This window comes from Amblyomma americanum, chromosome 2 (genome assembly GCF_052857255.1).
Source record: "Amblyomma americanum isolate KBUSLIRL-KWMA chromosome 2, ASM5285725v1, whole genome shotgun sequence".
NCBI classification, from domain to species: domain Eukaryota; kingdom Metazoa; phylum Arthropoda; class Arachnida; order Ixodida; family Ixodidae; genus Amblyomma; species Amblyomma americanum.
The window spans coordinates 19,521,006-19,544,663 of NC_135498.1; the positions used below are offsets into that span (position 1 = coordinate 19,521,006).

Genomic DNA, 23,658 nt, shown 5'->3' on the forward strand with positions numbered 1-23,658 from the left:
CGGAATAAACCTGTCGACCAAATCGTCGATTTTCCTCTTAAACAAGGACCAGTTATCATGAATGGATCTTTGATTAAAGTTAGATTGAAATGCTGGCAAAAATGCGCGAAGTTCATTATTTATTGCTGTATAGTTTCCTTTATCGTATAATCGAATAGTTCTTTTAGTTGTTGCGCGTAAGAATGGTTTAATCGTGAAGCCCGCATGTATGACGTGATGATCGCTGACGCCTGGTAGATACGTGATAGAATGAACGCATTCAGGGTTATCCGTTAGTAATAGATCTAGAATATTTGCGCAGTCTTCGGTTACACGACTTGGCTCGGATACAGTTTGAATGAGATTAAAATTAAGGCAAACGTCTAGAAATTCATTAGCATCCTTATTACCTGTAGCGGTTAGATTATTCCAGTCGATACTCGGAAAATTGAAGTCTCCGAATAGGAGAGTGCATGTGTTAGGGTGTTTAGCTTTAATTTCATTCAATGCGTTATTAAGTTTTCGCGGGAAATCTGGGATGTTAGGAGGCATGTAGCAAACGCCGATCACAACTGATTTAGGTGAAGCGTGGCATAAAACCCATATTATTTCTATATCTGATGAAAGGTTAACGGCTGAGCATGATAGGTCTCGAGCGGTGGCAATCAGTACCCCTCCTCCCCTTCGATCTGGGCGATCTTTGCGAAAAACACAGAAATTTGGCAAGTCAGCAAGCACTTCCCTATCGGAAATATCGCTGTTAAGCCACGTTTCTATCAAGACTAGTATGTTACTGGCAGATGAAGTGACGATATGGGAAACAGTGTCGCGCTTTGAGATGAAACTTCGCACGTTAGTAAAGATTGCTGACAATGAAAGGGCTTCTTGTTGTACATGCCGAGAACGATCTGTCGACAGGGGCTGAGATGGTTGCTATTTTACCTCTTTGACTGTTTGTGATGATTCATCGAGTATGTAGCGTTTAGGACCAATGTGTAATGTTTTGAAGCGCAAAGAGAACTTATCGGATACCGATTTGGCAAAGGCTACAAGGTGTTTGCGGGCGTTACGGACGGGAAGGGAGAAGTCTTCGCCAATACTGTAGTTGGTGCCTTTCAGCTTATTTCCTAAGGAAAGGATGCTTTCTTTAGTTTTCGATGACGTGAATTTAACGATGATTGGCCTGGTGCGATGAGTAGAGCGGCGCCCGAGGCGGTGAGCACGCTCGATTAGATTGGGTTCGATGGCAAAACCTAGCTGAGTGGAGCAATGGCGAATGACTGTTTCTTCCGAGTCTGCATACGTTTCAGTGGGGTTAGTGTCAGGAATATTGTAAGAAATGAGATTGTTACGGCGAGACCGATTTTCTGCATCGTCCATACGTGCTTCCAGTTTGTCGACCTTGCAGGTAAGTTCAGTGTTTAAAGTTTTCAGGGCGTCGATTTCAGAATGGAGAGTAGAAAGTGTGGCGTAGTGTGCTTCTAGTGTGTCCATGCGCTTGTTTAAGTTGGCCAAGGTTGTTTCGGTAGTTTTCAGTTGATGTTAAATGTCCTGCAGATCTGAAATTAATGTAGCTTGTCCGGTAGTTAGTTTATAGAGCTCGGAAAGTATGCTGTCGTAACGTTCGGGGCCTGGGTTAGTTTCAACATCGCCTGACAATAGTAAGAGAAAACGAAGAACACGTGAACACTCGGAAGCAATACTACAGCAGCACTGAGGGCTCGGCAGCTGCATTAAAAAGTAGTTACTGGTTTTTTTAGCAAATAGGGAAAACTTATTACTAACCTGCATTGTGAAAAGTATCGGATTAGTAGCCTGCGCTGATGCACAGCTACCGAGCCCACAGAGCGGCGGCGATGACAGCAGGGGCTTTATATGGCTGATAGAATTATCAGATGATGTTCTTGGTGATGGGACTGGCCACTGATGGTCCAAAATGACGTCCTCTGGCGGCGATGAGGGTAGGCGATGGGGCAGCAATGGTGATGGGGCAGGTGGATGAAAAATGCCTTTTTCAAGGAACTTCGGGGCGGCGGTCAAAACTGATGAACAGGAGGCAGACGGTAGAGCGGCGAAAAGCAGTTGCACAGCGAAGGCAAACACCTGCATTGTGAAAAGTATCGGATTAGTAGCCTGCGCTGATGCACAGCTACCAAGCCCACAATAATCTACATGCTTTGAGTGCCCCGTGCTCTGTGTCGCTGGTTTATTATGTTCTCAGCGCGTCTGTGGTCTGTGGATATGTGGAATAAAGTGTGCTTGATGTATTCTATGTTTTGCCGGTGGTCTGTTGCTGTGGAGTTGATGTGTATGATGCGCTCCACGTTCAAGTGGCAGTCCATTCAATGAAGTGGTTTTCGGGCGCGTATTGTATGGCTGTGGCGTCTGCGAGGTATGTGCATTATGTGGATTAGTCCCGCTTGTTTCGAAAAATAGGGTGTACGTAGTAATCGCCGGCGCTGCCGCCGTCGACCAAAGTCGTGTCAGCGACGCCCAGCCAGGTACCACGGCCCGACGCCATAATCCCGTTCACCGTCGAAGTCAAAGCTCCTTGGACTACGTTGTGGCCAAGCTCCTGAAGGAGTTTGCCCTGCACCAGGACAAAGCGAGTGCCACAAGCGAGGTTCGCGGCAAAGGAGCAGAAACGTAAAAAGAAGCTTTAATGTAAAAATCATAAGAAACTGACGCTTCCCCACAAAGTGCGGGGCGGTAGCAGCTGCTGGAGTCGCCGCCCAATCGTCGAAGGAATTCAAGTGAGCGATGGCTTCGAGCGCCTATCATTTGCTGGGCCGTTCACCGCGTTATCCTCGTGAAATTCACCGCGAAGTCAGTGTTACTCACTAAGCGCACGCATGTAACGTTGTGTACAGAGGGCAAAACGCTTGTCTAAAACCCGCTCTGGGCGTGTTTCGGGCTGAGTACGCGGTATCTGGTGATAACATTTGGTTAAGAATGATCTGTATGTAAGCACGTGCTGTTAAACTGATAAGATTTAATCGTCATTTTTTACCTACCTCGTAGCAGCGACTTTGGGAGCTGCGAAACTCGCAGTTCGGTCGTTCTAGATACGTGTTTTTCCCTCTGCACATACGCGCAGCGCTTATATATATCTAAGCGTTACTCTTATAACGTTTACACAGGTAACGCTTAGCGCACCCCCGACTATATAGTGTAGGTGCTGCCGCTCACTGGAAGATATCTCCGATGGTCGTGAGGGGCAGTTGTAGGAGCCCCTAGCTGCCCAAGGCCTATTGCGCTTTGTGCCGTTGGCGCCAGGCGTAACATTGTATGTAATGATTGAAATTTTTGCATTAAACAAAATAAATATGAAAGTACGCATATCCTGTCTTTGAATTTCGGCTCTGACCGAAAAAGGTCAGTACGCTTCGCATGTAGCTACAGCTGGCTGTTGAGTATGAGTTGCACTCGGTGAAAGTTGAAAATTTACGAATTAGGGAAGAGAGGGGCGTGATGAGACGGTGCCACTATTGGGTAGGAAGAGCATTTGAGAGATGTGATATATTACCCCGCTACCTTGCACGCCACATCCTCGCCGCCCGCTAGCTAAGCGCTGTTTGTACACTACCATCACGTGCTTAGAGAAGTTAGTCGGTTAAGTGAATTTATAAACTGCCCGTGAGGCACGAAACCGTTCATGGGGGCCACGAGAAAGCATGTTCGGGCTACCGGGACGACCGAGCGGCAATTCTATAGGTTTCATCCACACGCAGACCACGAGATTCCCCGTCCCGTCTCTATACTCAGCTTGTCAACCCAACGGTAACATGTCAACCTAGTTCTTAGAGGTGAAGATCCATTTGCGTTTACGTCTGCCGGTTATTTAATTTAACTTGCGTCACTATTTAATGCGACAACAATAGAGGTTCCGTTTCTGAGAAGAGCCAGCGTCGTGGCACATACGGCCCATTGGTCGAGGAGGTCGTGACGTAGTGACGCCAGTGCACTTTCATTGGCCGATAGTGTCGTTACGTCATTCAACTACCAATGCGAAGTGTCCCGGAAGAAAGAAATGCGCTTTCACCGAAAAGAAAAAGCGATCTAGTGAGAATCGAACCGCTGCCCATTGGGTAACTAGCCAGGCACGCTTTAACAGCTTGTGCGATCACCTCATACCATAGATAAGGCAACAAACAATTAGTTAATTGGACTCACAGTTATCGTCGCTAATTAAACGCAGCCTATAAGCACTGAACAAACGGAAGCGACGTGTGGGACGTGTCATGCTATCGCAATGTGCTAAGGTTAAGCGTCGTCCAAGTTTTTTTAATAATGACAGCAATTTATGCTAGGTAGGGCTTTCACATGTAATATACATTGCTCTGTTGCTTAACAGTTTTGAGTGGTGACAAGGACAAAACGAGCCGATTGGACGTCTCGGTTTCTGCAGAGCAAAACAATGCAATGCCAACTAGCCTCTTTTCGTCGCCTTGCTATGAAATATACGTGACTCCTATCAAACACATCACAGAAAGCAATATGAGTTTAGACTCTGAGTGAGTTTTGCCACGAAGGACCGCCGTATTAAATCATCAAAAAAAGTCAATCATTCATTTGTCGAAAATATAATTACCGAAAAATATGAGCGTTCTGAAATAAACAAATGAAAAGGTCCGCCAAGTTTTCAAAAGATAAACACCAAAAAAATTCAGGGGGCACTTTGGCGATCTAAGTTCGCGATAGCGTTCTGAAATAAACAAATGAAAAGGTCCGCCAAGTTTTCAAAAGATAAACACCAAAAAAATTCAGGGGGCACTTTGGCGATCTAAGTTCGCGAGGCGAAAGCTTTTCTGCGCCCACTTTGGCCGCTTCTTTTATTTTTATTTATTTTTCAAAATTTGTTTTTTGTTTTCTTTCAGTTTTGGTTGTGAATTTTGTATTATTTATTTTTTTTACATTTTATTTAGTTATTATTTTCATTTTCCATTTTTAAATTGTTATGTATTTTATTTTTCTACCTTTTTATTTTTCTTAAAATTTTTCATCCAGATATTTATTTTCATTTTTAACGCTTTTGTGTATTTTAACCTTTTTGTTATTTAACTAATTACTGGTTAATTATTATTAATTAATTACTCATTAATTAGCAATTGCTAAGATTATATGGGCATATCAGTTATGTCATTCATGACGTCATAGTGTGACAGACTTGGCGGACTGACGGACGGACTACGTTGAGCCATTAAAGGCTTTCGCCTTAAAACTCCAGTCCCTAAGAGAACAGTACCGATGTACTGTAACGTTGTGCTCAAGCAATGAAATCAACGTGCTCGCACCGGGTCATAGTCAGCTACCGAAGGTGGCGCAGTCATGACATTGAACCCTTTTTCTCCCGGAGCCACGCGTATTCGCACGTTGTTTCGGACACAGCTGAACAGCGGATAGCGGGTGAGGCAACTGAGGAGCTGAAAGACAAAGGCGGAGTTTAGTCGCATCGCCGCATCGTTCGTTTTTTTCATTGCGATATCAGAGCTGCCGTTCTCGAGTCATGAAATAGCAGGTGGCAACCTGCACACCATGGCAGGTGGCAATCAAATAAACTCAAATAAATCTATCTTCCCACCGTGGCACTGCACATCAGCTCACTGGTCGTTGACAGACAGCCTCCCGAAGCACTACCTGTGCAAAAATTAGCCTTACGGGACGCAAGCTGCGTCTCACAAGCCCCATCGATTGTTGTGTTTGAAACAGACGCCTGCCGGGGCAGTGGGCATAGCTTCGTCATTTCATTCCCTTCCTCCTTCTTCGGCCTATGCAGTCCACATGGAGTCTCAGGAGGCCCTCAGAGCTTTCCGCCGTAGAACTCTTCTGTCAGACTTCTGCACGGCACTAGATGACACACTAAATCAATTGAAACAATACCCTTTCAACCTTCGGTGGATTCCTGGCCGTGCTGGAATAACTGACACAGAGCTAGGTCATCAGCTCACCCGTGAAATTTCTCACCGGGCGCAAGTTATCCCACGGTCAGGCCCACCGCTGGTCGAAGAGAGGGTGGTCATCAAAAAAGTTAAGCTACACCACACATGCATGCCATCACACCTGGCTTATCTTTCTTTGTTGCACCCATCTCTCACGATCTGAAAACTCGCGTGTACCGCAGTATTCAATTCAAATTATTCCTAACCCTCGCTAGGCTATACCTGTGCAAACTTGTATAGAATACCCACTGCTCTAATCACCCTTAAACTTACGCCTACCTCCGATGCTGTCTCTTCTCTTGCCCCGTCGCTCTCACCAAATTCTCCTTCCGCTAAATGGGCCACCTGTACCATCTGGTTAGCGGACACCAGCGAGGACCTACAGCGAGCCGTGGTACGGCTTGCCATCGATATTCTAGGCGTCTAGATTAAGACTGCCAACAAAAATTTTTCCCCCTCCTCTTCCTCCTACCTGTGTGCCTCCGTGGAGTCTCACCTGCCCCATGGCCGAGATGGATTCTAACCCTCCGGTTGTGCCCAGGACTGCGAACAGCTCTCCAAGGTCTTTGGTGAGCGTGACTATGGTTGGAATCATGGAAGTCTGCGGCCTCTTCATCCGCAGCAGCCGGTTGTTCTGCGCTTCCTTGAGGCCATACTTGCCCCCGGGTCGAGAGAACACGTCCATGAAGTTGTTCATGATGATGCCCATGTTGGTCACGTATAGGGAGCCGAACCTTGAGAGGGTACAGCGCATGTCTGGACTTTTGTTTGCTCAACTACCGCAGTGGATTTTCGTGTCGCGCAGATGCGTGGATGGCAAGCAGGAAGATTCGTTACTTAAAAGACTAGCGCATGTAACTAGGACACAGACATAGAAGAACATAGGACTGTTTTCTTCTGCGTATGCGTCCTAGTTGCATGCGCTGGTCTTTTAATTAATGATGACGCCAACTAGCCCAGCTTTTCGCCTTGAGAGCAGCAAGAAGGGGTGACTTAAAAGTGTTGGTCATGATTTCACTCGTTCGAAGAGCGTGTTGCAGTTGTATTACCGTGCAACGCGTCCCCGATAAAGGCGACACTATTGTCTCTAAGAGCATGGACTCATACGGGAACAAACAGACGCGAAATGATAAGACAGGCTAAATTTGGGCCAAACTTGCGCAGACATATCAGCCGACAAATATAAAGTAACCTACTATCCCGAACTATACAACCCACCGTGATATTCAAAGAAGAGGGACAGGCCTGCGCATGGCAGGTCTTTCTCGTCTGGATAATTTTCTTGGTATTTGGAGCATAGATATTTTTTTTTCTTTCAAAGCCGTGCCCGCAGTGACGCTACGAGATGTACAGCTGAGAGGATCACGGTCGCCATGGCCAGAATGACGAGAAGAACAAAACAGAGTCCAAGAATAAAGTTTGTTGCATCAGGCCAGCCCAGCGTTTTACACAAGCCACTCTGTATACGCTAACTGAAGGGAACAGCGCAAAATACAGGAACGTAGCACGCCTACACAGACGCTGAACTAACAACTACGGTGTATTGTCAAAGAAAGGGGGAATATATAGGTCACACAAAGCAGAACACAAAAGTGCATCAGCCGGGCTTCTATCAACTGATAAAAGGCATAAAGGGAAACTTTAACATGGCAGACAGCATAGCATATATGGGGAAATTTTGAAGTCGTGAGCTAAGTTCAAACTGGCATTCGTCTCTTTTTTTGCGATTAATGTCACTTTTAACTTTGCTCACGGCTTCTAACTTTGCCCATATATGCCATCTGCCGCGTTAAATTCTCCCTTTATGCATTTTATCAGCTGATGGAAGCACGGCTGATGCACTTTTGTTTTCTGTTTTGTGTGACCTACAAATTCCCTCCTTGTTTGACTATGAACCTAAGTTGTTAATTAGTCCAGCGCCTGTGTACTCGTGTCACGTCCCTGTCTGGCGCGCTGTTTCCTTCACTTAACTTCACGCAACAACTAGTTCTCCAAAAAGCCCTATTGGCTGTACACGTGTCTGGAAAGATGTTTTGACATGAGAATTCTTCTGGAAACGTTTCAAAAGTGACGCTATAGCACTACAGGAGACATCAGAATGAACAAAAAGTCTGCGGGACGCGTAGTCGCGAAAAACAAAATGTACTCTCGTCGCTTACTTAGCTAGACTTGTACAAGAGGATGGATTGTGCCCGTTATGCTTTCACGAATTTCAGCGAATTGGTTTTACCCAAATATATATTTGTTTCCGAACTGGAAGAAACAATTTTTTTTTCTTCCATCGCCCCGCATCCCGTGATCTTTTGTCCATGGCCGGACGTGTTTCTACACTGCCTGAAAAGCGCTTCGTTTGATACATTCATCCAAAAAATTACAGGGGCCCAGAGCTAGCCTATGCTGACCGGGGCCCCAAAGGCTTGACTTCTCGATTCTAGAACTCCTTACAAACGTGTACTAGCCTTTAATTGTAAGCGTCACTCACTCCGCATTCAGGCTGGACACGATGGACAGCGCATTGCCGTACTTGTCACGAATGCCAAGGAAAGCTCCACCGAAATCTTCGGGGAAGGATTCGGTGGCTTTGTAATCGGCGTAGGTTTTGAGCGGAGCTTGTTCGTTGTAGAGGCTTTGGAATGCGGCGAGGATGTCCTGGGATACGAATTCTTGCTTCTGCGAGGCGCGCGCAGCGCAAGGATTCGTGAGCGCCTACAGCGAGGTGAAGGGGCTAATCACAAGAAAAAAAAAATAAGAAAGCTCTAGACTTTTGAAATCTGGATGGATTAACACAGTCAAGCATTAAAAAGTTGATTCCGATTTCGTGTTCTATTGTGATTTATGGAGGAAAAACGCTAAGGCGCCCGTGTGCTGTGCGAAGTCAGTGCACGTTAAAGATCCCCAGGTGGTCGAAATTATTCCGGAGCCCTCCACTACGGCACCTATCTCTTCCTTTCTTCTTTCACCCGCTTCTTTACCCTTCCCTTACGGCGCGGTTCAGGTGTCCAACGATATTTGAGACAGATACTGCGCCATTTCCTTTCCCCTCAAAACCAATTATTATTATTATTATTATTGTACTATTGTGATTGGCCAGCAGAGTAATACAGCACGCCGCGGACCATGGCCCAGTGTTAGAAACTGTTGTTTTCTAAAGTTGTAGCCTACTATAGTACTCTTTATGGTCGGGCAGTTCCGGTTCCCCCCAGAATTGCTCGCGATAAAGCAGTAACAGTTATTCCTAAAAAAATTAGCTATCCAGTATTACTTAACAAGTCTGCTAGCTAGCACGTCGTAGCTGCATTCTGATGCACTAAACCGCTGACAATACTAGGAAGAAAAACGCGCTGTTCTAACTCAGAAAGCCTGCTTTAAAGAAATTGCTGACAGACTTAGGTGAAATACCTCACAAGGAGTCTGCTCCCATACAAAGTAACAGAAAATGCTCGCAATGGTAGTTTACACGCGCACACACACACAAAGAAAAAGAGTTCAAGGATTTCAAGCTACTAGTCCTCTAACAGGCTTGCACACGATACTGCGCGCCCGATTTTGTAAAGAGGGGACTTTATCTCGTGCACCCCAGAGCGCGGCATAGTTCTCGTGGAAAAAGGCTGAGAATCCGAGATTTGCAAATGGGCATCACACCAGGCGCCTTACCGTTCTGCCTTCTTTCCTGTCGCCAAGCACGCCTAAGCCACTTATGGTGAACTTCAGCAGCTCCACTAGCCTGGAAGAGAAGCAAGAAAACGCGCAGCACAAGTTATGCTCATTACGACGAGTATAAAATTATAACAAGCAGTTATGCCCTATACAGGTACAATAGCAGGAACTGTACGTCAAAGCGAAGCGCCAGATTTTACAGGTACGCTGATCTCGTACGCTCATAAGTCTACCAAGCAGGTTTCCCGTAGCTACCTACGGCCAAGTAACCACAGACTTAGCTTCATTGCCTGCGACAGTGCTATCAGCTTCTTTCAAAATGTTTAACATTTACAAGAGCAAACCTCAACACTTTCCTGTTAGACCTCCGGAATTTCTCCGAAAAAGGGATCCATATATTAAGCACGGGAAAATGCCACTGTTTTCGTGGCGTAAATAGCCTTAGCTCCCTTTTTCCCCAGTCTCATTCCAACATCGTTCCCAAATCATGACGAAGTTGGCTTCAACACTAACGGCGTAATTTCCGCATGCCGGTTCCGAACCAGCGCTGGCGGCACGGAGAGACCCATAGAGTTTCTCAGGGTTGCCTATAAAGGGAAAGCTGGCGCCCCCGTCTACGTGAGTTTCTTAAAAAGCTCGTCATTCACCCCGAGAATGCCGGGAAGACGAGGTTTTGGACTTGGCTAGTTGGGCCAAAAACGTGGATGCTGCTACAGAATCGGCTGCTGCGCCGCTATACGCCGCGAAGCTCTCCTCAGCGCGCAGATGAAATTTTAATAATGCGTTTTCGCTTCTTCAATAAATTTAACACGTGTTAGGCTGGTATCGAAACTTCCACAGCATTTCTTCCGGGTTTGTTTGCCCGGAGAAGAGTCGTATGGTTTTGACAGAATCCATGTTCCGTGCCCAGCAGTATCCAAGCCACATACGAAATCTCATCTTCCCGGCATTCTTGCACTTTTCAATAAGCTAGTTCATATACACCTCTTCACAGTGGATAAAGTGCAGCACCGCGAGCTTTAACTCTAGGTCATAGTGATGAACTCTATGGAAATGGCCAGCTGACCTGATGCCACAGACTACCCCCGGCCATCGTCGTGAAGGTGTTAAAATTAGACACAAGTGTCTCTGGCACATCTTCTGTCTCATACCATAAGTTAGGGAGGCGCACCGACAACAGATGGCGATACAAATATCACACCGGTAATTACTTACCAAGCAAGGTTGCGCTAGCCGCCGCCCCGAATCAAAGACGATGCCAATAAAACCCATTCATCCATCCAGTAGCGGCTGAATGGAGAGACTATAGAAAGGCGTACTGAGCAGAGGTGGAGCTAGGTAACACTGGCAGAGTCTGAGAGTTCTTATTCACTGCAAAAATTATCCGCGTATCCAGGACGACATTGCCAGTCTCCTTGATGTTCTCGCTTTTAGATGCAGTGAAGCCAAAATTAACACAGCACCAATAGAAACGAGCAAAAGATGACTAGAGAATTGGTGGCGTAAAAAGAGAATGGAAAATTGTACGAGCCATCACAAGAATTACAAATAATATAGCTCAGAACATAAGGAAGATCAGAATAGGACTAAGAGTAAAAAAAATTCGAGGGCACTCAAGTCTGCTTACGTGCAGGAAGGCGAAAGCATGGAGCTTTCAAGAACGCGGGGTTTTTTTTCCACGGCGCCTGTAGGCATTGCATTTTTGTTTTTATTTTTTTCTGTTAATTTTTTGCTTATTTATTTCTATTTCTTCTTTCCTTTCATTGATATTTTCTTTTTGCTTTATTTCTAGTTTTGATTATTTTAATTTCTAAACTTTTTATTTTACTAATTACCAATTAATAAACAACAAACTGATTACTAATCGCCCACTACTTAGTAATTGCTAAGATTATATGGGTTATTGCAATTATGCCACTGATGACGTCATAGTGCAAGAGATTGTGTGTACGGACGGACAACAATGGACTATTAAAGGCTTTCGCCTAAAAAAAGATGGACGCTCATAGCGTGCTGGAAGAAACCGCTCGGCTGGTCGCCAACGGAAGCTTCATGCTGCCGCACGCAAGACTTACCTGTGCAGCTCAGCGGCAGTAAATTCTGGGACTTGCAGCCGCTTCGCCGTCAGCACAGGGTTACTGCGAAAGAGAATTCGCACGCTTTCGAGTGCGTAAGCGCCAATCCTACGGGTGCCAATCCCGAGCAAAATTGTTCGCTGTCTGCTTGCAGCTGACCTACAAGCGCTCCGTCCCGCGGCACTGCCCGCCCATCGTCGTCTTATACGTAGCATAAATCCGTACTTTTGCACTGAATCGAATGTAGTAAAAGTTCTCTGAGGATTTTGAAGCAAAAAAAAAACTTCACTGCGCTAGGTAAAGCAGTCCTCGCATAGGCGAGAGAATGACCTTGAACGACCTTCAGCCCAACCACGTTAGCCGTGTATGACCATATGTGGTACAGTTATGGTGCCGAACCCTTGACTCCTGACCTTGACTCATGACCTTTAGTTTACCTTTGACATTGGATGACCTTTGACCTTAAGAACATCCGATGGGGTGATGTGAAGCCACGTGAAGACATCCGATGGAGGTGTCGTAAGACCATGCGATTCCATGTCATAGTCCCGTGGGGTCGTGTGGGTATATATATAGATCTGCTGTCTCGAGTGTGTAGCAGAGCTGCCATGAACAAGCCTTAGACGCTTAGCAAGCGTCCTTGATTTTCGCTGAATTCCAGTGTTAGCCAAGTTAAGCCACTGCCAATATTTAATCGTGTTCAATGCCCCGTCACTCAGAAAACCCGGCGTCGGCGTTGAGCGAAAAATCACGAGTATGACTCTGACAGGTGGTGCCCAGAGAGAAACCTAGCAGGCAGGTGGGCGACCTACGTCACGTGACCATGTGACGTCATGCCAACCTGCCTACCGGATAGTGAGAAAACTGCCCACCGTGGCAGGTGGGTGTTAAATTAATGACTGGTCGCTCGGTGCCTGGTACCGCACAAGGCCCACCGCTGGGAGCAACTGCCATTGCAGGACAGCGGCGCATAACTTAACCGCTTCACCACAGCGCCAGAAAGGGTATGAGGACTCCCAGGGCTCTATGAATGCAAAGTAGAGAAATGACCTTCTGCCTATATGGGAATTAACCCATTACGCTATCTCATTGTACCCTTAAAATGGTACCCTTAAAACGCGTTGTACCCTTAAAAAAGTGTCCCTTCCAATTTTCTTCCGTACTTTTACTGGACGCTGGGCGCTCTACGCAGTTGAGTGAAACCCAGTGACTTGTTCGCAACAGCTGATTACAGTCCGCCGAAAAGCTCGCCATGCGCAAAAAGAGGCGGGCAAAGAACACCGCACCAAGGACTACAGCCACGGCGCCTTCAGGAGATGCAGTCAACTTTAGATGCCTTTTTCTCAATATAGTTCTCTGGCTTGTTGCTGCATTTATGCAGCCGCTTATTTTTCGAATGATTCGTTTATTTCGACCGCGCTTGCTCTGTTGCGCTTTTTGAACCACACTGGATTTCAAGACGTTCTTGCTTTACCAATTTCTTAAATTATAAATTTCATGTATGCATATATAGAGAATGTCCGCGCGAGTGGTCCGGTGACGACCGCAGAGTGGTCGAGGAAAATCGAGCCGCGTCTATATTGGAAACGACGTATTTTGCTTGCGAGAAAGTCACGAAGTGTTGTTTCCCAGATTCTCTGAATTTTCCCACTGCATGTCGATCAGAACCTGGCGAACCACGCCAGAAGCCACTCTGATCTAGCAGAAGGCGCGAACTTGAAAGAAAATTGTAGAATACGAAGCAGAATGATTTCATTAGCTCAGTAGATTGAGCGTAAATTTTGTTTTAGGTTTGAGGAAAACACCCGTGTATGCGCTGGTGCAACTCTCCCCCAAAGTCAAGAGAGCAAAAGGGGAGAATTCTGACGGACATCACCGCTAGAGCAAGACCACGACTCTCACCACAAATCTCTGCTCCATCAGGCAGAATAAAGCATTTAAGTTCGCTGCGAGCTCGACAAAGTTCACACACACAAAAAAATCGCTTTTTGCCTTAATCATCAAAGTAAATGTATGACTTCAGTGTTAAGTGATTTCCACGTTCTCCGGTGTGAAATCGCTCGGAGAAAATAGAAAAGTACATCGCTAGGTTCGATCCTCATGTAAAAAAGCTGCTTCGCGTCGTTCCGGTTTATGCACTAGAAATCGAGTATACTCTATGGATGTGGAAGTTGTGAACTGTAGACGATGTTTCCCTCTTTCCTACGCGCTTTCTCGGTCTAATTTAATTAACCAACGTAGTCGCCCCCATGTCAGCGCTGTACTTGCTGCCAACTAGGAGCGGGGAAGGAATCCGATAGCGCTACGCCCAATAACTCCGTCCGCCGAAGAGGCTGAAAAAGTGCAGTACTGTACTGTACAAGCACCATCAAGAACGCTTCTAACCGCAAGCTACGCGCACGCATTCTCACACGCCAGTTCGTTTCGAAGGCAGCATCGATCCACGCCTCTGCAGGAGGGTACTCCCGGAACCCGGCAGTGGTCTCCACAGAAACCAAGGAGTGCCAGCTTAGACGGCTCCAAACCGGGTATTTCTTAAATCCCGCCATACTAAAACACGTGGACCCTACATTCACGGGCAAGTGCAAGTTCTGCGGGCAGCATGCTGACCTATACCACATGGTGTGGATCTGCCAGTATATAGCCATTATAACCCAAGCAGCACAGGTAATTGGCCCAATATTGGAATCGCATTGGCAAAAGTCGGCCCTACAAAGGACCAAGATGGAACCATCCTGTTGCAATATTGGGCCGATTACCTGTGCCGCTTGGGAAGTCAGCCAACTAGGGAGGGCTGGGAGGCGGCCCTGTCCAGCTCGGACCTGGAGACCCAGCGGGCCCTGGTTCGGAGAGCACGGGCAGCAGCGGCGACCAATGGCGCTCCGGAATAGGGACTGCAACCCAGCGCGACAGCCAACCCCACCTCCCATTTCCAATTCCGTACAGTGCAGCAATAAATGTTTTCTCCTCCTCGTTCTTCTTTGGCGCAGCGTAAAATTGTTTTAAGAGCGTTAGCTCTTACTAACCGCATTCGTACGCTGCTTGTCCATCCGAGATTTCAAGATGGCGGCCGGAAATCTCGGGACAGCAAAATGTGATCACTCATCACGTGACCGCGGGCGCAGTCTTCGGGTCGGCAGAGCGGACGGTTTGTGGGTGTGGCACTTACCCGAATGGGTATTCGGCGGCCAGCGCTCCCAGCAGGGCTCCGGCACCAGGAACGGGAGCCGAGTAGATTCTCTTGTCCCCGACGTCATGCTGTATGGCGGGAAGCCACTGTGCCCGGTAGTGGTACACGTCTTCATGTGATATGAAGCCATCTGCGACAAGGCGGTGTGCAGGGGTACGCGTTCAAGCGGGAAGTTTCACCGCAGCGCACATCGTCAACCTAATGCGCATGGCAGGTGTCCGCGACGGGCAAGATGTAGGCAAGGTGCAGGCCACTTGCGAATGCACTTGCAGCCTCGTGACCATATGCGCGTGCTTATTTGAGGCCGACGGTGACTCTACGCTAAAATTTTCTATTACGAGTCCCTCGACGAAAAGATTGGGCAAGCATTTTGTCACGTGACACGGACTGCGCGCCGCAGAAATGCGATTCGATCTGTCGTGATTTCTCGTTATGTGGAACTTAGATACTTACAATTATACAGAATTAACCTATAGATAGCGCCGCTAAGCCTTGTAGCTTATGGCGCCTAGAAGAGAATAGCCGTGTTTTGCGGTATGACTAGAGTCCTTCATTTCAATGACTCTGGAACCCGCCGCGGTGGCTCAGTGGTTAGGGCGCTCGACTACTGATCAGGAGTTCCCGGGTTCGAACCCGACCGCGGCGGCTGCGTTTTTATGTAGGAAAAACGCTAAGGCGCCCGTGTGCTATGCGATGTCAGTGCACGTTAAAGATCCCCATGTGGTCGAAATTATTCCGGAGCCCTCCACTACGGGCACCTCTTCTTTCTTTCTTCTTTCACTCCCTCCTTTATCCCTTCCCATACGGCGCGGTTCAGGTGTCCAACGATATATGAGACAGATACTGCGCCATTTCCTTTCCCCCAAAAAAACAAATATTATTATTATGACTCTGGTATAACTAATCGTACAGATTACGGACTTTGTTTTTCCACAGGATTTAGGCTGTAGATTATCTCCCTGCACGTCAAACGCAGCGGTGTTTCGTTGCTTTGCCCAACATTTGTTATAAAACCATCTTGAGTGAGAAAAAATTTCATGCAAGAAACCTGAAATTAAAAAAAAATATAAACAAAGAATGTGGTGACCTGCGCCCTATGGCTCTAGCAGCGAAACACCGCAAAGGGGCTCAAAATAGATGAAACAGTCGTGACAATATCTGCTCAGGAAGATGAGTATCTAGGCGGAAAACTGTGGCGGAGAAAAACGCTTACTGCTCAAACGTATCTCCACAATGCAGAGCCGCCGTGTATCATGAAACAATTTTTGTAGAGAACTTCCGGGCCGACTTTAGCAGTGAGACTTCGGGACAGCATAAAAAGAAAGGAGGCATACGAAAGGATAAACCAATAATGAAATCAATTTTTTGGTATTTGTTTGGGGATTGCAAAGCTGCTTCTCCTAGCCTCCCCCCCCCCCCCTTTTACATATTTTTTCCCCTTTATTTTTTACTCAGACAGTGCCTAAGAGGAGGCCAAGGCTAAAGGCTAAGAGCCTGGCGAGGCCTTGGCCCCTTGTACATCCGGTTGCACCGATGAACAAATCTCGCAGATACACTTGGGTCAGTACAACGATTGCGATAAAAAATACAAGTTTTCAAAAGGCAAAAAAAAAATGTACCACCCTGTATACATCAGTCCGAAAAAATTCAATCATGCAATACAAAACAAGACTTCAGGTTACGCTCGCAAGTCGGCACAAAAAGCAAAGGCAACATTATGCATCAAATGCGAAACCCGCAATAAAACATCAGAACCATATACACCATGAAGGGGAATAATAATAATAATAATGATAATTGGTTTTTGGGGGAAGGGAAATGGCGTAGTATCTGTCTCATGTATCGTTGGACACCTGAACCGCGCCGTAAGGGAAGGGATAAAGGAGGGAGTGAAAGAAGAAAGAAAGAATGAGGTGCCGTAGTGGAGGGCTCCGGAATAATTTCCACCACCAGGGGATCTTTAACGTGCACTGACATCGCACAGCACTCGGGCGCCTTAGCACTCCGGATCAGTAGCCGAGCGTCCTAACCACTGAGCTACCACGGCGGGTAAAACGGGAAAAAGCAGAATCTCAAAATAATGCGGTTTTGGAACAATGTAAAACACAATACATGTAGAGTGGCAATACAATTTTCATGTAGACACCCCGAAAAAAATCTTGAATATGGTTATTCAACCGTTAAAGCAAGCCATTGAGCCGTGTATGAAATTCCGGAGTTAACCAAGATGCTTCTACATTCACTTTTAAAAATAGCAAAGGATTTGTTGAAGTTGACGTCTACTTCAGAGCGGTTCAACAGTTTAGTGGACTGAAGAATCATCGTTTGCCTACCGTAAGTGGTTCGTATCTTTGGCGCTCTCCTTTTAAGATCGCGGATCGGGTATGTGCTCATATTCTCTATCGGAGGGACATGCAGTTTATTTCGGTAGATCCATTGCACTAGTTTGAAGTAATAGATCTGGTTTCCTTTTAGCACACTGTATATAATGAAAAGAGGCCCGGTTCACAGGTCACGTCTCTCGCCTTTGTAATTCTCACACAAGCGTAGGATCTTTTTTTGAGCAACAATTAACTTATGATAGTTATAGATTGTGGTGGTGCCCCAAACTAATATTCCATAACTCAATCTGGAGTAAGAAAGGGAATAATATAGGATCTGTTTTAAGGGTGTAGGTATAAGGTTCCGGATTTTGTAGATGCCGCCAGTTATTTGCGCCAGTTCAGCTGCTAATTTATTAATGTGCGTGGTCCATGAAAGCTCTTCACTGAACCATATGCCCAAAAATTTTTGTTCTTTTACCTGCTCTATCAAATTTCCGTCATAGGTTTTATTTATTGTTGTGTAGTCTCGCCTATTCATGGCCTTGAAAACGTTCATGTTATTTTTGTGGAATAGGGTGCTGAAAATACATACACTTATGAATTTTCATATTGTTCTCGATTGTTTAGAACATAATGCGTATCTCAAAGGGTTGAGTTGGAGCGCAGGCGAGTAGTAAGGGTATAAACCGCGCCGTAAGCGAGTGGTCTAAAGCTAAATCGCACAGAGAGGTTCTCACACACAACCGGGCTACCACCAAGTATGTTTTTTTTAGCAAAAAATACAGCCGTTTGTTTCTTCTCATGAGCCGTGCAGTGGCACAGGAAATGAAATACAGACCGCTGTCCCGAACGGTCCAACGCGATACCTGGCGTATGGTTTTAGTCAGGCAGCAATTAATGCATTTTTGGCGACAAAAGACGATAAATGATAGACGACAGACGATAGCCGATAGACAACAAACAATAGACGACAGACAATAGGCGAAGGACCAGCGCACGATACAAGTAGGAAGGGTCCGAATGAGTACCATCTAAAGCAAGGTCGGCCACCATCTCCACGGCAATGTGGCTTGAATAGAAGTATCTCCGGTCCTTGGCTTTGGACATCTCTGCTAGCACCTCGGCGAGCAGCGGCTCCTGTAGTCCCTCGTTTGGGTTCTTCAACCTCCCCTCAGCGTAATTCCAGAACACGTGTCTGCAACAGAAATCACACACACAAAAAATTACTGGCCAGGAGAACGAGCGCACGGCTTGACACGTAGCCTGCACCGAGAGAGAAAAGGCTGCATATCAGGTTTAAACTAACGTGATTTCAGTTCTCGAAAAGCGTGGGCATGTAGGCGAAGATTGCTGCGACATTCGGCAATCTCCGATCGTCAAGCAACAAATTGAGATGACGTAGCCTCACTTAATATTGGCCAGGAATTGCTTAGCAAACTCTTTTTGAGAAAAATTCAAACTCTAGGAAGTCTTTCTTTTTTCTTTATGCAGTACGCACTTTATTTCTACAACGTTACTCTGTTGAAAAAGCCATGGCTCAACTACTGCTCAACGCTGAACGCCAGAAGTAACCGCCGTCCCCCTCCATCTGTCAAGGCAACTTAGGAGCTGTATCTAATTCCAGCGCACTCGTATAAGACGCAGCAGAGAATGCGGCGACAGCCCTTGTCAGGCATACTACGTCGGCCCATGCTTCCACTAAACTCTTGCGGTTTGCGGCTAAACCTAACCCGAAAGACTTGCAAAGGCAAGTCAGTCAACTCGTGCTGGCAAATCGTGGAAAATTAATATGTCTTTGGAAATATGACCACGGACCGAATGCACTAGACAGGGGAATACGAGTATCTGCAGCGAATCCGCAAAGCTTGTAAGGTTTGGTTTGGTTTATGGGGGTTTAACGTCCTAAAGCGACTAAGGCTATCAGGGACGCCGTAGTGAACGTCTCTGGAAATTTCGACCACCTGGGGTTCTTTAACATGCACTTACATCGCACAGTACACGGGCCCCTAGAATTTCACCTCCATCGAAATGCGACCGCCGCGGCCGGGATCGAACCCGCGTCTTTCGGGCAAGCAGCCGAGCGCCGTAACCACTCAGCCGCCGTGGCGGCACAAAGCTTGTAAGGAGCAAGCATTCTACAAACAGCCAATATACCATAAATTAATCGGTTTTCCGAGCTGAAATTCGTGCATTTTAAACGAGCACTGAAACATAGTCGTCACTACACTAATCGGTTTCTCGTTATACCACTAGACCAAATACTAATACTAAAACAAATAACCCTTATGCATACAAAATGATTGTATTAAGTACTCTTCGATTTCAAGGAACAATCCCTTACAGGAATAGGTTCACTAACGATGGTGTTTGGCAGCCAGACCTGACACTATTTTCTTTACACCTCACCTAATCGCAGCTGTTGATCGAATGCGATATTAATTTTTCTTCGCTGTACTTTTTGTTTAGTTTGTGCATTTTACTATTACCTTGATCTATGTGTGTTGTGTAAATAAATACCAGGCGTTTCAGGGAAGCCCGCTACTATTTTGTAAAAGTAAAAACTTTTTGAATTAGGCTTCTGCGTCAGAATAATACCAGCGTCAGCGGACGTCAGAAAACAGGTGAATAAAGTTAGCTAGTTAGCGGGTTAAATAATTTCTGACAATTCTTTAACTATTACAGTTAGGATAACTGGCTGCATTTAGATGTCCGTAGCTGGTCGTTAGTAGTAGCCATATCAGTTTTTAGAGTTTAGAGAACTCTATTACGCTCGGCGCAGTGGACCAGCAGATTTTGGCTAAATCGCCCAAAATCGCCCAAATCGACCAGTATTCACTGTGATTACCTCTTGTTTTAATTACAAGCCACTGAATGCCGCCAAGTGTTAAGGCAAGTGCCAGTGGCGTATAGTTAAGCTGTCACAAGACAGCTTTTACAGTGAACACCATGCCATCAAGTACTGCATGGTGGCGAAAACAAATATTATTATATATTATTGTTATTATTAAATTGAATTGGGCGAAAGCTACCGGAACCAGACTTGCTGATCCACCTCGTGCCAAGCAGGCTAAACCGTATGGGACGATCGCGCGTCGCAGCAGCAGCGTCGACGATCCCAGGTAACACCGAACATTAGAATAGTGTTATATAAATGTTATGCAAGTTGGAGTAATGTTACCTGTCTGATTGGAATGTTACCTTAACGTTAAAAATTAACATATAACATTGTGTGTTATATAGAAAACGCTATTTTAACGCTCAAAAGAAGATTGCTTAATTTAGTCTTCGTAACGTTAAATATAATATTAGAGTCATAACTATCGAACAACATTACAAATATATTTGCAGCACTGATTTCCAGAATCTTTCTCACTGTTTTACAATAAAGATGTTTTTCAACTAGCAGTTCTTTGCGCTCACATCCCTTAGATAGTACTCACCATATATTGCGACCACAGGCCCAATATTTTGTCAGAAAACTCTTGTTATTACCCATTCGCCGCTATCACTCATGGGACATCCCTTAGTAATGGGTATATAAGCTTGACTCCATGATATCCGTTCCGAGGCGAGTGATTGCGAGATGTATGTTGTGCTGTATAGTGGAACTGAAGTGTCGCCCTCCTTGCTTGTTCTTGCAAAGCGCTGTAAGTTGTGTGCCAGTACAGCCGGCGGGCCTGCATGCTTGTGCAGGGCCGCGTCACCATTTTCGAGAATGTTACATTTGTGTTACATTTATGTTGTTTACATGTTTCATTAATGTTCGGGGAAGGTTATTCTAACGTTCATATAGAACATTGAAATAACATTTGTCCATAACAAAAATGTCGTTACGTTACGTTACGTTTCGGTGCTACCAGGGAGAGCAGTAACAACGGCTGCGGCTTCAGTAACTAAATAAGACTACATGTCCAACAGGGCACAACTGCTGTTACTGTTACTGTTTCAGAAGACTGCTTGAGAGGCGTACTGCAGCTTGGGCTCGGTCCAGAGGCGCCCGTTATTCCTGATCAGAGCGGCAGAGAGCTGGGGACTAACGATGAATCCCTTCGTCGCGTAGTCGAGGGCCGCCTTTAGAACAACCTTCCACTTCAACCTGCCCAGCCGCCGGTGCAGGGACCCCCAACCGGCCACTGCGCCAGGTACTATGGGCGACATGCGACCTGCGAAAGCACCGACGGAGAGCTCGGAACAGGTTTCTTACGCGCGAAAATGAGCAGCTATAAAGTCCGAGTTCTCATCGCTTCACTAGAGAAACGGTCCCTTTTCAGAGATATTTCGATCTAAAATTAGGCGCCAAAGGGAATCATATCCCAATAAGTTCCCTAGAATGAAGAAAGTTCAATGGTGCGGTAACCTCATACAGGCTTCGCCATACAAATGTCATACAATTTGTATTATACTGTATGACATTTGTATGACATATGTACGGTGTTGCAAAGATGAATTATATTTGTATGACAATTGTATGATGATTAACTGTATGACATTTTACGGTCAAATGTATGAGGCTATCGCACCATGAAGCTTTTTTCACTAGGGATTAATCTGCACGGAATTTAAAGGATTTGTAGAGAAATCGGGGGAAATTTTTTGGAAGAAAATACTTTCGGCTGAAGATGAAGATTACGGCCAGATTACAAACACGGCTCCAAATGCGACGGAAGAAGGGACCGCAGCAATCGATGACAGTGCGGAACTTCATATACGCTTTCTCAAGTACGACAGCTGTTACTATACAGCTAGGTGGGAAATGTTTAATGCGCCTTCTGCTTTTTTTTTCAATTTTTTTACATTTAAAATGCGTTTTTAAATGTTCAGCATTTGCAGGAATATATATACCAGTAGTGAATCTCCGGTCACTGACAGAGCGAGAACGGTGGTTCATGTTCTGGCTTTGTCTGTGAAACAGGTATTGCAGTAGTGTACATACGGAAAGGAGCAGAACACTCCGCTTCGTCGCTTCAACAGACGCTATCACAGGAAGTTTGAAAAATGCGCCACTGAATACACCCAGCAACTGAGTTGGTGTATGAAATGGCCGCAATTTCTGGTGTGCAAAATTTAAAAATTTCCTGAAAATTCTGACATCTCTTTGAAGGATGTTCATTTGCGCCAATAACCTTAATTCCAGTCGAGTGAGCAAAGCCACGCATAGAGGTACTTGAGAAAAATCTTTTATGACGCCCATGACGGCAGGGAAGAACTCGGAAGAGGCGGTTACGTCACAGTTGTTGAGGCCGTCTCCCCCCTGCTTGGCCGCTGTCTCAGCGCGTTTGCGCCGCTACGCCCAGCGTTCCCATTGGCTGCGGCAGCGGCCATAGAGTTTCATACTATTAACTAGAGGGAAAGCTGGCGGCGCTGCACCTGCACCTCCATGGGCGCGCAAAGCATCATGGGGCGATGAGCAACTTGGTGCAGGACAGTAGGTTTTACTCAGGAACACAGAGTGGCGTTTCTGAGATGTTCCAATCCGTATCCACGGGGCGCTCTGCGCGCAGACTTCAGCGTAAAAGTAGTGTGCAAAGGCCATAGTAGCAAAAACGCAAATGCACACGACGCCAATAAAAGGTTTTTGTTTTCCGAAATGCCGAGGAAAAACATTTTAAAATGTAAAAGCGATAGCATTTTTTTTTCAAGAACATATTTCTTTTTAAAAATGCGCCTGTTAAGCACGAAATATTGGCTTTTGTGGTCTGTAATGCTTGGCCAACAGGAGAGCAAGCCATCGCTTATTTTGATCAAAATTCGCATTTACATGTTTTTCTGCTCGTTTGTTAAAATTTATAGACATGATATTTAACGATAGAACATTCCTAATTATCAGGCAACGTTTGTTTTTCATCATTTTTCAGCCAAAAGTTGTGTTCTGCAGTCGGTAGCTCTCCGCCCCATGATGCTTAGAGCGCCCATGGGGGTACAGGTGGTCTCGAGGAAGCTTTACGCAAACTCCCATAGGCGAGGCGCCAGCTTTCCCTCTAGTTAATAGTAAGAAACTCAATGGCAGCGGCCAAAGACTCAAAGTAGTCCTTGCGAAAGCGCGTGACTTACAACACACCGCTTCTGGTGTGCGGCTCGGATAGCGAGGGCCCCTCCTGTGTTACCCTTCCTCCGCAATGCTCTAACGCCCTCAATGTGGTCGACCTGCACAGTCAAACGTACGCAGCGCAGTTTGTTTCGGAGACTTTCTTGTACAGGGCGTGCGAATGTTCGGAAATTTCGAATACCGAATCAAATATCCTCTTATTTACTTAACCCAACGAATCAAATAGTGTTATGGTCAAAATTATTCGAAATGAATCCCCCAGTGCCGCCGGGTACCCACCGGTTATACAATGGGTACAAGCTTCCTCTGGCCTGGCGCTCGGCTTAAAGGGTGAAATGCTTGGGAAATTGGTCTTTGACCCCACCGTGAGAAGACGAAAATACCTTGTGTCATGGCGCTCTTTGGCCACAGATGACCTTGCGCCATAAAAATTCACTATCATCATCAT

The 23,658-nt window shown here is 46.0% G+C and overlaps 1 protein-coding gene across 1 annotated transcript in view; it reads right to left on the bottom strand.

The window, feature by feature from the left end:
• Positions 1 to 2,169: 2,169 nt before the first annotated feature.
• The window catches only part of LOC144119568 (glutathione hydrolase 1 proenzyme-like), a 33,154-nt gene continuing 11,665 nt past the window's right edge, over positions 2,170 to 23,658 (bottom strand). Inside the window, exons 5-13 of the mRNA XM_077652148.1 lie at positions 21,135 to 21,327; positions 18,193 to 18,359; positions 14,820 to 14,970; positions 11,651 to 11,713; positions 9,573 to 9,642; positions 8,401 to 8,588; positions 6,415 to 6,652; positions 5,274 to 5,402; positions 2,170 to 2,569 (exon numbers count right to left, since the gene is read on the bottom strand). Of these exons, the coding sequence (XP_077508274.1) occupies positions 2,390 to 2,569; positions 5,274 to 5,402; positions 6,415 to 6,652; positions 8,401 to 8,588; positions 9,573 to 9,642; positions 11,651 to 11,713; positions 14,820 to 14,970; positions 18,193 to 18,359; positions 21,135 to 21,327 (1,379 nt within the window). The 3' untranslated portion in view covers positions 2,170 to 2,389. The remainder of the gene's footprint in view (positions 2,570 to 5,273; positions 5,403 to 6,414; positions 6,653 to 8,400; positions 8,589 to 9,572; positions 9,643 to 11,650; positions 11,714 to 14,819; positions 14,971 to 18,192; positions 18,360 to 21,134; positions 21,328 to 23,658) is intronic.